The sequence below is a fragment of the Nematolebias whitei genome, chromosome 1 (genome assembly GCF_014905685.2).
Source record: "Nematolebias whitei isolate Nwh7 chromosome 1, NemWhi1, whole genome shotgun sequence".
NCBI lineage: Eukaryota > Metazoa > Chordata > Actinopteri > Cyprinodontiformes > Rivulidae > Nematolebias > Nematolebias whitei.
Window position 1 is genome coordinate 53,389,530 of NC_056498.1, and position 17,697 is coordinate 53,407,226.

Sequence of the window (17,697 nt, forward strand, 5' to 3'; positions counted from 1 at the left end):
AAGCATTAAATACATAGATTTCAAGTGAGAAGGAAATGAATAGACATGTATCCTTCAGCACATACATGTTTTCCTCCTCGTCATAAGTTGAAGTCAGATCTGAAATTAAATGTACACTATTCATTGAAGGAATGCTTCTCACCTGCCAGAGTTTAAGATAGAGTTGTAGCCTTTTTGGTTAAACCTTAACGTTGTACTGAATTTCATGCAACATTACATGATGATATGTTCAAAGACGTTTGAGGGAGGACTGGCTGACTACAAGGTAAAGAGTGTTACATTAATCCAGCCGAGATGTGACAAAGACATGGATTGCAGTTTGCTGTTGTGTGAGGATAGGCTTTAGCTGTTTGAGGTGATAAAAACTGGTCTTGATCACAGCTCCCGTCTGAGAATCTAATTTAAAATCACTGTCTATTTTAAAACCCAAGTTAGAAACTGTTTTTTTTAAATGCGGTTCCAGAGGGCCCACATCAACAGGGCAAGGTTCACAGGAGCTACTAGGACCAAACACCACCACTTCTGTTTGTCTTTCATTAAAATTTTAAAATTTTAAAGACATCCAGGCGTTGATGTCTTCAAGACACTATAGAAGTGGCCTAATTGAGGGGGCATCATTCTTTTTTGTGGCATATAGATCTGACTATCGTTTGCATAGCAGTGAAAAAAAGATCTCATGCTTTCTGAGGATTGAGCACAAAGGAAGCAGGTAATTTAAAGGGAGAAAAGCAAGGGACCTAAAATAGAGCCCTGTGGAACCCCAAAAAACAGAAGAGCAGTGGAGCATTCAGAACCAGTTATGTTGACACACATGGTTCTGTCTGCCAGAAATGACCTAAACCAGCTCAGTGCAGCACCACAGAGACCCACTTGGTGCTAAAAACAGTCACTGCCATTTATCTCTATGCTAACTGCAATTAGGTATGGCAACTAACTTAAAAGTGAACCAGTCACAAAGGTGCGTCAAATGATTAATGCTTGAAAAATTATTTAAATTTGTCACGTGGTTCATTAGATATTTTGAACACGAACAACATGTCCAAAGTTTTAAGCAAAGACTTTGCACAATCAGCACATGGGGTGGCAAAAGTTGCAAAAGAGTGTCCAGTTAGGCTCAACCAGTGTCAATTGAAAAAAAAAAACAAACAAAAAAAAAAAACTTAATACTGATATTTATTTATATTTTAACATCTGTTTTTTTTAAGGCTCAGCAACAATAGTTAAAAAAATGCATTTCAATCGAGTCTCTGTTCAGGTACCATTTTGTGTAGCAGCTAAAACTGAACACTTGTCTGAGGAGAGTTGGAGGTCTGTGGGACAGTAAAGCAGCTGGTCCATTGTACATTCTGTTTGAAGCATTGTGAAACAGTTTACGAAGTGTTTGGTTATTCATCGCTGCACACAACACAACTGGGACGATGCTCGGCTCCATTTAAGAAGTTTCACACATTTGTTTTATTTGCAAGCAAAATTTGGGAAATTCAAAAAAAATACATATTGAAAATTAGAACAGTTGAAGAGAGAAAGCCTGAAGCTGCCAATCTTTTCAAAATTGCTGCCTTCCTTGGAGATCCAGCTGCTCTCCAGCTGTGTGTCAGCCTCTTGAGATAGCATGAATGAAACTTGATACAGGTTATAATTTCTTCAAGCTGAAATCACATTTCAACAGATAGCAGCAGAGGTCAGACACGTTTCTCTGAGCTGTAATAATAAAGTTCTCCTCATCACAGCCACATGCAAACCTAAATAATAACATATATATAATCTCTTGATGCTTAAATGAAATGCATAAAAACAAACATGACCATCTTACTGGTTCTGAGTCTCACTCTTCCCGCAGCACAGACCAACCAGCATCGGACTGTCGCACTGTTTCCAGGCTGAAAGCTGCATCAAACATTAATGGTGCAGAAGAGACATGGGTTTGCATCATCATTTTAAAAATGGTCACAGTGCTATGAGAGAAATGGAAATGACTGACAAAGTAGACTGGTGTGTTGTCTCTTGTTTGAGAGGCTGCAGAAAAGAGCTAAATGGAAGCTTGACATTGATTAAAATGAAAAGACTTCCGTCAATTTTTCTTTTGTTCTTTGTTTCCAAAGAGTTTGGAGCCTGTCTCAGCCATTTCTGAGTCATTGTTATTGTTGTCCCCCCTCCCCATTCAAAACCAGTTATGGAAAATTTTAAGAACCACTGAATTTCAGACTTTTCATTTTCATGAAGCAGAAATCCAAATGAACAAGTGTAACAATGATTTTCTAAGAACTTGGTATACAATACACTTAAAGCACCTATGACATCAACTTTTTGTAATAAATATGGATGAATTTTTTTTCCAAATAACATGAACATATTGCAAAAATAAATAAATAAATAAATAAATTCATGCTGCCAAGATGAACGGCTGATGAAATATGCAAAGGAAAACACCTGCATGTAAACAAAGTTTCTACAATGGTCTTTGAAAAAGTTTCCCTTTGATGTCACTTCCTGTTTCACTTTTTCTGCATCAAATTAAAAGAAAATATGCCAAATATTGGTTCAAAACCAACAAAGTCCATGCTCAATAATCCAGGTATACAATCCAACAATTTTCAGTCTGGTCATCTGGACAGTTTCTTTTTTTGTGCTAAAACATTTCATCTTCCATCCAGAAGGCTTCATCAGTCAAGGAAACACACAACACAAAACTGATTCTTCCCCCAACAGCTTACTCCAAAGTGGAACAAACCAGTTATGTTGGTGCCAAGATGGTCTCTTTGGCACACCCTCTCCTCTGGTGCCGACCTTCTTCCTCGTTGACAATCATGTCAAATTGGTTCAAAATCAACAAAGTCCATGCTCAATAATCCACTTTATTTATGATTATTGATGAAGCCTTCTGGATGGAAGGTGAAACATTTCAGCACACAAAAAAAAGAAACTGTCCAGATGACCTGACTGAAAATTGTTGGATATGCCAGTTATGTGACAAAATGGGTAAAATCATCTCTTATATGCCAAATTTATTAAATATTGGAGGTTTTCTTCTACTTTTTTTTGTATCAGATATGCATGTGCAAGGGCCTTCTCCTACTCCGCTCCTGTTTCCTGGAATATCTTGCAAAAAGATCTGAAGCTCTCAACCTTGACCTCTCCAAGTGGCTTTAAACATCTGCTAAGTTCCTGGGAAAACCAATGCAGATGTTTTTGTTTTTAATTTTCTACATCACCTTACAAGCTTTTTTTTGTTGTTACATTTTCTTTTAAATATCATTTTATTTTCATTGTTAAAAAAAATCTCAGTTTGTACACATCCTTTATGATTGTTTATTGTCTTTGTTGTTCCACTGTTGTCATCATTCTTAATTAAAATCAGGTCTCTCTTATAAATGAGTCCCCGAGACTCAATGGGATTAACTTGTATAAATAAAGGGTGAATGAATGAATGTCACAGACACTTCAGTGCTAACATTTGGTGAAGATATTGAACACAAATGCAAAAACCAAAACTAAAAAAATGCTTCAACATAAGATGATCTATTTAATTTAACAAGACAAATAAATAAATAAATAAATAAATAACAATTAAAAAAAAGCTGAAGAGGCAGCAAAAAATACATCTAAGAACACTTGAATGAACCAATATGTGATTTATGTAAGGCACAATGCACAGACGAGGGACAAACAAAATGAAACCGTATTTAAAGAGGTAATGAAAAACACCCGGGGACAACGAGGGACAGCTGGGAGTGGGACAGGACTGGGAAAGCTGGAAACACAAGCAAAAATCAATCACAGAAAACTAAATGATACAAGACATAGACAAATGCCCTTAATTCAAGTATTACCACGAAAATATATATAATAATCATATCAATCAAAACTAAAGCATTTGTAAAACTTGTAGAAATCTTTTAAGAGGTTCTGAATTGCTGTTGCAAACAAAACTTTCTAAATACAAACTCAGAGATGCGAGACGTGAACAAGCAAATAGGAGGCAGCCATTGCAAATGTCACCCTGATTTATAGGTCAAACAATTTACTGAGAGAAAGCTGTTGAGTTTTTTTTATAATTAAACCACAGCCAACAGAAGAAATAGATGACTACATTCCTATTAGGTGAGGTGCCAGGACCGCCACGTTTGACTCAGAAATGCAGGCTTTGTTCAAATTAATTTACGCTTGTGATTTTATTTTTTGATAGCGAGCTTTACCATATATCATAAATAATAATGTATTAAATCCTGTTAGGTTGTGCCATATGTTGCATTGCATCATTTTTTGTCAAGGCATATATCGTGTCAGTTAATATCCTCTTATCTGTTATCATAAAGTTATGTCTTGTATATTGTTTGATACAATTCATCAATTTCATATTGCACTGCACCACATTGTTTTCTAGTATTACATCAAGTCGTGTCAATTAATTGTTCATATACCGTATTTTTCGGACTGTAAGGCACACCTTTAATTTTCTCAAAAATCGACAGTGAGCCTTATAATCCTGTGCGCCTTATGTATTAATTCTGGTTGTGCTTACTGACCTCGAACTGATTTTATTTGGTACACGCGTTTAAAAATCTGTCAAAATGAACTTGTTTCGCTTAATGCACCTTATAATCTGGTGCGCCTTATAGTCAGAAAATACAATGCATCTACAATGGACAGTTTCTTTTTTGTGGAAAGATGTTTCACCTTCTATCCAGAGGGCTTCATCAGTCTGAGGAGTCCCAAGTAAACTGTTTTCCCTACTAAGCTGTACACTCCTTTAGTGGATCAACCAGTTTGCTGGAAATAAGACTGATGAAGCCCTCCGGATAGAGAGCGAAATGTCTTTCCACAAAGAAGAAACTGTCCAGATGACCTGACTGACCATTATTGGATTTTGTACCTGGATGACTGAGCATAAACTTAGATGTCTTGAACCATTTTGGCTGTGGCTGCCTGCCTGGGAGGAGTCGACAGGGGACAGGACAGCCCCAGAAACCACCAGCAAACTGGTTGGTCCACTCAATGAGTGTACTGCTTAGTGGGGAAAACAGTTTACTTGGGACTCCTCAGACTGATGAAGCCCTCCGGATAGAGGGCGAAACGTCTTTCCACTAAAAAACTGTCCAGATGACCTAATTGATCGTTACAGGATTTTTGTACCTGGATGACTGAGCATGAACTTTCACATCTACAATGCTTTTTAATGTGGATCAACACATTTATCACACACTTTGACATCTGACTCTTTCATCTGATAAGATGAAATTAATGAAAGTTGATTAAAAATACAGTTTGTCCAAAAAGTATCTTTATCTTTGTTGTTATGGCTTATTGTTAGGAAAGTGCTCCATCAAGATCAGAGACTTGAATCGCAGCCCCTGTTTTCTTTTTCCTGTTTCTTGGCTCCGAGCTTTGTCTCCGACGTCCATATTTAGAAAGGAGCGCAGCACGCAGTAGATTGAGGGCACCGATTAGATCACTGAGAGGTCTGCTGAAGTGGAACATGGTGATGACTTGAATTTGCGAGTGCTCCTTTAGAACCACTGTTTCCATGTGTGCGAGCAGCGTGTCACAGGAGCGAAGGGGCACCGCTCACTTGTGAATTTGTTTTGGCAAAGAGAAAAGTCCAGCAGCGAGAATCAATTTCGACTTTGGCTGAGCTGTGAAGTTGAGAGGGGCATTATGCAAGATGAACTCAATCCTCTGCGTCCTTGATGCAAGGTGTTGATCAACTTATTGATGACTAGACATCATGTTTTTTTTGCTCGAGTAAGCACAGACCCCACCTCACACACTCACCCTGACACACACACCTCCTTTCAGGTCCAGCTGAGCTGGTCATTGATCCATGTATCCCCAAAAACAGCCGGAGCTCTGCAGTCAGAAGCTCATAGAGCGCAAACGCCATGCAGGAGGGGGACCACAAACCTGGGGCACATGGACACCACTACTCCATCCATGCAAGGTAGACCTCCACTAACAGATTTCTTAAAGCACTTTCTCTTAAAAATGTATTTAAGAAACAAAAACTCATAGATTTGATCTTAATTTGCATCTTTTTTCATGCAACAGGTCACAATTAAAACAACTAAACTACGTTTGTTGTGGTTGTTGCCTGCTTGCACCTTTGATCAGAGACAAAAACTATCCTAATTCTTAGCAAACGTAACTGCCAACAGTTGTAATAATTAAAATATCTGACGACTACAAGCTCTGATTGGATGTAATCAGCCATATCCCTGCAATCATCTTTGATTCTGTTTGATTGAACAGAGACTCTTCTGCTCTTTTAATTCCTTCTGCTCCCAGAAACATGAAAGCCAAGTCTGCGTCTTGAACCGCTGCTGGACTTTGTAGGTGATGTAGGCTATAAATAATTGAACAAAGGGAACCCCAGAGGCTTTTCACATCTACGGTAAGAGTTAGTGGGAAAAGTTTTCTAATAACGAAGGATGATTCACCACAATGCAGGAAACACTTGTGCATCCATAAAACATGGATAACCTCTTAAATGGCAGGACGCCACAACCAAATTAACAAATTCATGGCAAATGCTAATTTATTAAAGTTACTTAAATGAACAAACAAATATGCTGATTGGCAGATTTCTAATATCAGGGAAGCTTTGGATTCTTGTTTGTTTTAGCTACAAATGACTTTATGATTCAAACTTAAGCACTCGGATCTCACTCAGAATTAAATTAGAACCGCACAAGACAAAATTAAGAGTCACACTTCAAAAGAAGCCCATATGTGTCTTGCATACACAGTTTTAGGTGGTTTTGGACCCAGAATGCAAACAAGTCTTGAGGAACTAAAAAAAAACAAAAAAAAAACGTTTTTGTTATAAAACAAACAAAAATACATTGTCATGACAACCAACACTAATAAAACTCAAGGAAATATTTGTGAAACAGAAAGAAAAAACTTGAAAAGGATTGGATGAAATACTCACTGCTCAAAGAGTGCATGGAAAACATCTGATAGGATATAAACTGGACTGATGAGGAAGTGGAGACACCTGGGCTGATTGCAGATCGGGAACAGGTGAGAGTGGGCGTGGCAGGCTGACTGACAGCTGACACGAGACACCAAAACCTATACACAAGCACAGTGGCGGGTACAGCTCTAATTCACTAACAGCTCGCTGCTGTTTCATGTCGCTGCTGATCTGTTTCATGTTGCTGCTGATCTGTTTCAATGTTACTGCTGATCTGTTTCATGTCGCTGCTGATCTGTTTCAATGTTGATGCGTTCATGCGTGCTCTTCTGCTCACACGGACTCGTGTTCAGGTTTGTGCTGATGTTCGACGTAATGTTTTATGCTATTAGTGCTTAATGTATATTTAGCTGATGTTTTTCTTAGTTAATATCTTGAATGTTATCACTGTTTTTCTTTTACATTTTCTTGTTGGATGTAACTGGGACACTGTGTACATAATTTCGCTCCACCACATGTACCACATGAGGTGCGAATGACAATAAAGAATCTCAGACTCTGATTCTAATAGAGGAGCAATTTTTTCGTTTAGCGGATTAGCATTTCGCTAACTTTGGAAACCATTAGCAAAATTAGCTTTGGTTAAATTAGGTTTCTCCAACTTTAAGTCCATCCATTCATCCATCCATTATCTTCCGCTTGTTCCCAAGCCAGGTCACAGGGGCAGCAGCTTGAACAAGGAGACCCAGACATCTCTTCTGGACTCCAATGTGTTCAGGCCAACCGAGAGACATAGTCTATCCAGTGTGTCCTGTGTCTTTTTTGGAGTATTGTACCAACTTTAAGTCTGTCCGTCCGTCCGTCCGTCCATCCATCCATCCATCCATCCATCCATCCATCCATCCATCCATCGGCTTTCATTTGTTCCGGCAGCAGCCCGAGCAGGGAAGCCCAGACATCTCTTTCCACAGCCACCCCTTCCAGCTCTTAGGAGGACTCCAAGGTGTTCCCAGGCCAGCCAAGAGACCTAGTCTCTCCAGCATGTCCTGGGTCTACCCCCGGAGTCTCATCCCAACGTTAAGTCCACTAACAAAATTCACAAGCTTGTTCCTGGCTGTTGTGTGCGTAACTCTAAGATTACATTGAGCATGCTATTGACTTACACATGACAAGATGTGATTGGTCAACTGTGGATCTGTGGAATTCAGTTACTCCAAGTTTGTCCTAAATATGTGAGTTATGTGAACTTAATTCGGGACAGATGAATGTAGAGCATTCACTGTCGAGGGTTCGATTCCACCAGCAGTCACATGTTGAAGTGTCCCTGGGCAAGACACTGAACCCCTCACTACCGAGCGGCTTCAGATCCAAGACCGTAAACCGCCAGACCCTTTACTCTAAACCTAACCATGTGAAGCTATTATGAGTCTAACATAGCTAGAGCCTATTATCATCGCTAACAACGTACCTTTAAACCCACTGGGAGGTACGGGGGGCAGTCTGACCACTACATATGGAGATAACAACTAATAATGGCCATTTAATGGCTGATAACATCTGAAGCGGGTGTTTGTTCCATGTAGAGATGTAGAGTGTTGTGTGAATGTGTGTGTGGAGGTAAATGAGGCCACAGATTGTGTTGTAAAGCGCTTTGAGTATCTTGATTTGATAGAAATACATTATATAATTACAGACCATTTACCATTATTGTTTTAGTAAGTTGTGCTGTTTGGGTTTGCAGTGCCGCGAAACAACCCATCAGTTTTTAGAGTGGACAGCACGTGGTCGTGTGTTTCCATAAATTTGAGTGAATTTGCAGAAAAAAAACAAAAACAGGAATTTTGCAGTTGCTATCAGTTCAGTATGTCCGGAAGGACCACACAATGTCCAAATCCTCTTTTTGTGCAGATGGTCACGGATCCAGGAGAGGACGCTGTTGCCGTGGCTCGCGCGCGCAGCGGCGGAGCAGCGCGCGCTGTTGGAGTTGAAACAGTGCGCCGCAGTAGTGGCCACGCATATGCTTGTGCGGGGGTGATGGAGCTGGCTCTTGGTGTTGGGAGTCTTCCGGAGGTTTTGGCGTCACAGTAGCTGCGCTGCTGCGTCGCCCCCTGGGAGAGGATGTACGGCGATGGAGAGGGCGCAGTGTGGGACCGGGTGGGACGGCCCCACCGGGACTGCATGTGCTACCTCGGACCTCCTACCACTCTGATGCCTATGTAAGACATTTAACTTTTACTGAACACACTGCAGCAGAGGACAGGAGGCGGGAATACCTGTTGCGCGTTTGGTTCCCCACCCCCCGTGCGTCAACGGAGTAAATCGGGCAGATTATGAGTTGATGTTTTTCAGATTATTTAATAATAATTTCTCAAGTCGATATAAGATTTCGGGCGAACATGTGGAGCATTTTCACAGAGATTTCGCGTGAGAAGGTTAGTAAATGTTTTACTGTCACATGATGAGGGTGTTAAAGGTGCGCCAGCTGTGCAGCTGTCAGTCAGCGCTTTGGTTTATTTCACCAACTGCTTGTTTATCTCCTCTGTCAGATATTATAGGACTTGATGGTGTGACGCTAAGCGCGCGCATTTGTGTGTCCAGCTGACGCCCGGAGCTGTCAGGAGTGTTGCCCCTCCATCTCTGCGAATCACTCATGATTCATTCATTAGTTTCGAATCCAGATAAGCCCACAATAAGAGCTGCACAGTCACAGAGAGCAGAACACGGGAGCTGCAGGAGGAGTCACTTTAGCTCAGTGTCTGTGTGTGTGCGGACGCAGGGCCACTGAAGGAGCATGATTTCTCTGCAGGGGCCCAAACACGCAACACCAAGCTCCCTGCTTCCGCCGAGGGGACCTGCTGTATTAGAAAGACATCCAAACCGAACCCCCCCCCCCCTTCCCTTTGCAGAACAACCTCACTTTTTCACTCGTTTTTTTTTTTTTCTTTTCTTCTCAGCGGGATGCGCAAGTCTCCCGACGTGAGCCCTAGAAGGCTTTCGGACATCAGCCCTCAGCTCAGACAGCTCAAGTACCTGGTGGTGGATGAGGCCATCAAAGAGGACCTCAAGTCCTCGCGCTCAGTTGAGGACATCAACAGCGCGTCCATAGAGGAGAGGATTTTACGCATCACCGGCTACTATGGATACCAGCCTTGGAGTACGAGCTACAAGAGTGAGTCCGTTACTTTCCTCACCTTTGTCCTCCACTGAATGAGTTCATGTAAAGTGAGGGAAGAGGAGACGATTGCTTAATTTGACACAAACTTATTGTGGCTTCAGATTATATTGGGATAATCTTGTAACAAAATGGATCACAGGGAGCAGCATGTTGCTCCATCTGACAGGACTGGTGCAGTTTGAGACTGAGTGGAGCTGAGAAAAAGGCTGTGATGCATGAGTGCTGAATGAGCTTGCTGAAACTTTGCTGAAGAAGTTGAAACAGAGTTAAGGATAAATGAATAGCTGAAAGAAGCAGAACTAGCTAAATTTTAAAACAGATAGAAACTACAACTTAAAAGTAGTAAAACAGTAGTTAAAAGGTACCGTATGTGTAGAAAAAACTAGCTAAAATTAGCTGAATGGAAGCTAAAAGTAGCAAAAGGCTATAGTTACAAGGCTAGCCAAAAGATAGAAGCGGCACAAGGAGACAGAAACAGAGCAAGTAAAACAGATTTCAAAGAGAACATTGTTTTTGAAGTATTTGAAGACATTTCAGTATGTTTCAGGGGAAAGTATTTGTAAAAGAAAATAAAAACATTTTGAGAAGTATCACAGTTTATTTTGTGTTTAAGCTCCTCTCGTCCAGTCTGCGGCCAAACTGTATTTTAAAACCAAAATGTAACGCTGATGTGGCAGCAAACATCTGCTTATATGATAAAGAAGCACAAGGAATATACGAGTGGCCCGGAGACGAGCAGATTATAAGACAAACAGACTAAATAGGCTGGAAGTGATGAAGAGTGGCTACAGGTGAACAGGGTGCAGGTGGAAGTGGGCGTGGCAGGCTGACGAGCAGACAACTGAGGACGACACAGAGGAACTGATCCAAGGCCAACTTAAGAACAAAACGTTGAATAGACCTGATCATAAACAAAAGGTTCAAAAGTTACAAAAAAAACAAAACTCACAGCACTCGTCTCCTGCCTCTGTTAAAATGGCACAAAGATGTCAAGGCTCTTTATTGTCATTCTCATCATATGTGGGACATGTGATGGAACAAAACTGTGTACACAGGGTCCCAGTTACATCCAACAAAAGTATAAATTGTAAAGAAGAACAATAATAAGATCTAAGATATGAACTAAGAAATATGCTAAACCAAGAACATACTAAACACTAGTAGCACAAAAACAATACACCGAACAGCAGCACGAACATGAGTCTGTGTGAGCAGATGAGTATGAATGAACACAGCAGCATGAGATCAGCAGCATGGATAGTCAGCAGCAATCAAATGGTATTACAGTGTTTTTTTTTCTCACAATGATTATTCTGGTTAGAGATTTATGAGTCTAACAGCCTCAAGGTAGAAGCTGTTCCTCAGCCTGGTGGTTCTACACTTAATGCTCCTCAACCTCCTTCCTGATGGGAGCGGGGCAAAAAGTGTGTGTGCTGGGTGTGTGGGGTCCTTCATGATGCAGGTGGCCCTCTTCCTGTATCTGGAGGTGTAGATGTCTGTGATGGTGGGGAGGCTGACTTCAACAGACTTCTGTGCAGCCTTCACCACTCTCTGCTGAGCTTTTCTTTCTGTAGCTGTGCAGCCTCCATGCCACACGTTGATGCTGGAGCACAGGATGCTCTCCACTGCACACCTGTAGAAGGAGGTGAGGACTGAGCTTCACAGACCAGTTCGTCTCAGCCGTCTGAGGAAGTAGATGGGTAGGAGGGTAGTTGGAGATGTGGTGAGATGGCAAAACACAAACAGGAAATCAATAATGTAAACGCCGACTCAGCATTCACACGAGAACTTTAGGAGAGAGTGGATCACGTGTATTTTGCAGCTCTCACACATCCACAGTGAGATTTTAAAGGCTATTGCCTTACGAATGAAATGTTTTGTGTTTTCAGTTTTCTCTCTCCTGAAGAAATGTTCCTGCAGTTGCTTCAGCGACGTGCGCTTACCTTTTTTCGGCTCAAGTTTGCTTCGCAGCTTCTCAGGAGCTCAGATTAAGGCAGTGCAGTTCTGAGTGACTGATCCTTTGAAGAAAATGTGCTGCCGAAGCAGCTCTAATTTTCTCTTTTCCTTGTTTGGTCTCTGCTTCCCTTCAGTAGATTTGCATTTGTATATTTTGCACGTTAAATCCCTCGATGTGTACAGATCCTGGCAGGGTGATGAGATGGATTACAGACTCGCTTCACTTGCTCCGTGGCTTTGTGCAGCATTGGTTTAGTCTCATGACAAACCGTTCGCTTGATGAAGCTCTTTTTCGTTCATTTGTTTGTTTTCGCTGCTCTGGTGTGAATACAAGATTTTGCTGATGATGACCTGTAACTCTGCAGCAAAACATTTTACGTGAGAGAGAGCAATATTTATCAGCTGCAGTACTTTCTCAGAATCTACATACAGCACCCACCACCTGCACACTGCAGAACTGTTTGTATAGCATTTATTATTTACTATAAGCATCACGTGATGCAAAGAAAGAGAGCAAAAAGAAAAATAAATACATTTTTCAAGAAATTTTAAGATGAACTTATATTTCTGACATTTGCAGGGTCACCTCACTGCCAATTTATCAGCAGTCCAGTGCACAAAATTCAAACTGTAAGTGAATTAAGGCAAGATGAGCTCTGCGTTATCATTTCCCTCTGAGCACCGATTCACATTATGGTGAAATTATAAGATTTTGTGGCTCATAATAACAGTAATCATATGCTATGCGATAAAAATATATCAACCCTGAAAGCAAATGTTAAAAAAGTGGAATTTTTATAAAGAACTGCATCTCATTTAATGTTTAAGGAGCCGTTTATTATTCTTTATTATTTTTCAGTAGAGCTTTTCTATTTATGGAAGCTTGCATGCGATAAAATGACTATTAATATAGCAATCCTTATTAAACCATATTAAAATAACTTCTGGTTAGTTTTATTAACCACTAAAAGTGATAACTTTCCATATAAATATAATGTTATGTATGACTAAATTTAGATTTTAATAAATACATCCTTGTATTTTCACCTTATCTTGATAACAACAAAATCAAATGATGCAAAAAATATAGTAATATCTAAGTTTGTAACATGAAGCTATATAGGAACAAAAAATGCTTATTTTGAATTCAGGAATGTGATTAACGCGAGTTTGGACAGAGACGTGTTTACCACCGTGTTGCGTCACCACTTTTTAAAACGAATACGTGACACAAAGACTGGATTTATAGTGAAACATTTTACCATTACTGCTCTATTTCAGCGGTTTAATAATTTAGCTTTAATGTAAAGCAAATGTAATATATAAACAAAAAATTCCCAATATTTAGTTTCAAGGCAAACCCAGTGTTTCCAGTGTCGGACACGTCTCTCTCAGGTTGCTTGATGAGTTCATTCATTCAACCTTTATTTATACAGGTTAGTCTCATTGAGCCTCGAGGACTCATTTACAAGAGATACTTGTTTTTAACAAAGAATGATGACAGTAGACAATCACAAAACAAAGCATATAAATTGAAAAATAAATAAAGCTATATTTAAAAAAATGAAACAAAAACGGTTAGATTGTAAAGCGATATAAAATACTAAAACGGGAACATGTCTGCATTGGATTTTTGCCATGAACTTAGATGTTTGAAGCCACTTAGAGAGGTCAAGGTCGAGAGCTTCAGATCTTTTTGCAAGATATTCCAGGAAACAGGAGCGGAGTAGTAGAAGACCCTTTTGTCAAGTTCAGTCCGCACTGAGGGAACACTGCATGTAATCATGTCCTGAGAGCGCACGCTGTAGCTGCACTCACGCAGTGACATGTAGGAGATGTATGAAGGCATCAGACCAAGATGAAAATGTACCAGTGAGAGAGATTGCATGACATTAATAATGACCAGTTAACCAGTGAATACAGGGTGCAGTGATGGGTATGGTAGTTACAGCCAGTTATGAATCTTAGCACACTGTGATAGACAGCATCCAACATCTGCAGGGTGCTTGTAGGAGCATTTACAAGGCATTTCCTAGCATTCAATTCAATTCGGTTTATTTATATACAGAGTTAGACAGGATCTATTTCTGAAAAAGCAACCCAGTTTTACTTTCAGTTTTTTTTTTTTACCAAGTTTTCCACGTGGAGCTTAAGAGAGATGCGAATTGACAAAAATACCCAAGTATTTCTTAGAATCGACAAACAATAGGAACACCATTCAAATATAAAATAGAAGGAAGAACAGCTGGGACCGACTTCCTGTTTGAAAACAACATCCCTTTGGTTTTTGTCAGTGTTTAGCACAAGTTTGAGACAGAACAAAGCTGACTGGATGATGCCAAAAGCTGATTGTAAAAGCTAGAAAACCTTAGCAACTGTTTTAGCTCGACAGTAAACAACTGTTTTGTCAACACAGAAATGTAAGAATGCATCAGGGATGATCTGAGCTATATTAGCTATGTAGATTGTGAAGAGGGTGGGTCCTAAGACTGAACCTTGTGGTGCACCGTTGTAAATAATATCAACTAAATGGCACTAAAGATCATTGCTACAATTTGGAATCTGATTTTCAGCATTGCTATGAATATTATTTTTACTACTTGACTATTATAATGGTATTAACTTAAATACAAACATGTTTTCAAGTAATTTAACTTGCACATTTAACTTCCTCTAAGTGCTGAACTGTTCTCTAACTTGACATCTTAAATAAGTGTATTTAAGTTATTTCTTTATTTTTAATCAACTTATTCTGGCCTAATGCCCTAAAATTTAGTGGTGTTTTGATTAATGCCACTGATAAGAGCTGTTATTATCGAGGCAGTTTTCTGATCATGATGACTGTTTTGGAACATGCACAATAGTCAGAAGTGCTCCCTCGAGAGGATTTGCTGTCATAAAATGGAATTAAAGGCATTACCTAAACATTTATGCACTAAATATTTATGGTAAATGGGAAAAAAGAAGGGGCAACTGGTAGAGCTGCTGCCTCTCAACGAGCAGGTCCTTGGTTCAAACCCCAGTCCAGGGGCCTTTCTGGGTGGAGTTTGCATGTTCTCTCCGTGCATGTGTGGGTTTTCTCCGGGTACTCCGGTTTCCTCCCACAGACCAAAAACATGCATGTTAGGCTGATTGGTAACTCTAAATTGTCCCTAGGTGTGAGTGAGAGAGTGAAGGGTTGTTTGTCTCGTTTGTCTCTATGTGGCCCTGTGATGGACTTGCGACCCGTCCAGGGTGTCCCCCGCCCCTCGCACAGTGATTGCTGGACATGGGCACCAGCGACCCCCGTGACCCAAAATGGAATAAATGGGTAAAGATAATGGATGGATGGATGGATGGATGGATGGGGAAAAAGAAGGGTTTTACTTCAAATAACAACAGTGTTTGTTAATTTTCTTTTGTTCTGACCATTTTCTTGTTTGCACGAGGCATATTTATTAGTGAATTTGTATTATTATTTTGTTTATTATTTTTTAAGGTTTTGGTTTGTCCCTGTGTCAGTGATATACAAAGTATTCTGCACATTCAGGTCTACATATATTTCACACAAATGACCCTAATCTGTCCACAGCTCTCTATATAACACCCCAACACACAAACAAACACAAAACTCTGGACTCATTTGGACCAAAAAAGCAGTGCTTAATGCTAACAAGTGGAGAGCTTGATGCAGTGGCAGCCAATTTTGGACAGAGGTTGCAGGCAGAGTGCTTCTCAGCAGGGATGTTTGTTAGTTTCATTTACCACCTACCTTTCCAAATTAGCACATGTGCTCTGTGGCGCAGCAGTGAGCCGAGTGGAAGTGGGCGCTATAGTGGCCAGCTGTGACTCAGACGGGAGATGAAAGGTGGCTGTGTGACTTTGCTTTTTTGTTTTGACTCAATGGGTCATCTCAGGGTCTTAACAGCACATCTTCGGGGATTGCCATTACAGTGCGCCCTCTGCGCATATAACTAAATAAAAAAGTTGCTTTTCATTGAGGTAGTGAGTCACTTTCCCATGAGCGCTGTGCATGAAAACTCAAAGCTGCATTGAAGTCCCGTTTTGCGTTTGATGTGGCAGACATGAGGGAGATCCCCTCCAGCTTTGTCCTTTTATTGTTATATTCCAGGGTGCCACAGCTTGGCCTTCAAGCTGTGTCAGCCTCTGTGAACCCTACTCAACAACCGCTTTTATTACTTTCTTTGTGAAAATAATGAGACATGTCTTTCCTCATATGTTTTCTTTACAAATGCAAAAATTTAGCTAACATGTTGGAGCTCAGTTCCCGGTTTTGTTAAGATCAATGCATCAAAAAAATGCTTTGAAGGATTGATTACCGTGCCAGAGAACGATCGACGCCACAAGAGTGAGAGAAAATAATCTAAATACTGCTCAATATTATAAAACTATTACCTATCTTGCATTTATTTTTCTGTCTGTGAGATAAAGCTTTGCTTCTTTTAGAGTCCATAGCAAGATGGACCATATCCTGATTCATTCTCAATAATCCAGGTAGGAAAATTCAACAAAGTTAAGTCAGGTCCTCCGGAAAGTTTCTTTTTGTTGAAACGTTTCGTCTTTCATCCAAAAAAGACTTCATCAGTCTGAGGAGCTGCAAGAAACTCAGTCGTATAAATAGCTCCATCACATAGTGGGTCCACCAGATTGATGTACCACTGGAATAATTTTAATGACTTTCCCAGAAGATGATCATTGGATGTGTGTGTACAACTGATTACCTTTTGGGGTCAAAATGATTTAAGATGATTACCCCAGCTAATTGAACAAAAAAACAAACAAACAAACAATTAAAAATATTTTATTCTGTCAGTTTTACAGATAAAATTTGGTGTGGTTGAAGCTAAGTGTTTTTCCACAGCACATACCATATAAGCCAGGGGTGTCCAAAGTGTGGCCCGTGGGCTATTTGTGGCCCTTGGAGTGCTTTTGTGTGGCCCACAACTGCAGTTTAAGGATGGTATAATTTTGGCCTGTAAGCCAAAGAGACTGATGACCTTTTGCAAATTTAATGATAATTTTTTTTACACAAGTTTTAGGTTTAACAGAAAAACGGATTAAAAAAAGTATCTCAATGAGCAATATTAATTTAGTACAATCTTTTGGAAATAAATAAATAAAATCAAATAAATTTAATTAAAAAATAAAGTAATAAAATATTATTGTTTATTAATTTTTTTAATTGTTTTCGATTTACAATAATTTAGAACACCTTCTCCACCAAAACTATTACGTTTTAATGAGTTTTTCTATTCTTAATTATTGTAGTTTATCTTTTTTTATTCATCACTGAGACAATTTTTTAACTCAAATTTGTTTCGAGACGCTCAGACAATTTTTTATACGCAGCAGAGTAAGTAAAAAAAAAAGCTTAATTTTATTTCCTGTCTGTGTGTAATTTGTTCCCTGACCATCATCAATAATAAAGCTTACCTGTGACTGATTATCACTTCCTCAGTCTTTCTTTTTTTTTCTTTTTTGTTTAAATTTGTCTTACATGTGAAAAATTAGTAATTAAAAAAAAAAAATTTAATATTTGTTTTCTCAAGGTTCAGTGCTTGGACCAATAATCTTTACTTTAAATGTTTCCATTATGTTAAGTTATTAACGAGCATGTGATAAATTTTCATTGTTATGCTGATGATACACTGTT

At 39.6% G+C, this 17,697-nt stretch overlaps 1 protein-coding gene across 1 annotated transcript in view; it reads left to right on the top strand.

Annotated features, from left to right (window-relative positions):
• Positions 1-9,031: 9,031 nt before the first annotated feature.
• slc35f3b (solute carrier family 35 member F3b) overlaps positions 9,032-17,697 on the top strand; it is a 73,512-nt gene continuing 64,846 nt past the window's right edge. The window contains exons 1-2 of the mRNA XM_037685217.1: positions 9,032-9,129; positions 9,868-10,082. Of these exons, the coding sequence (XP_037541145.1) occupies positions 9,032-9,129; positions 9,868-10,082 (313 nt within the window). The remainder of the gene's footprint in view (positions 9,130-9,867; positions 10,083-17,697) is intronic.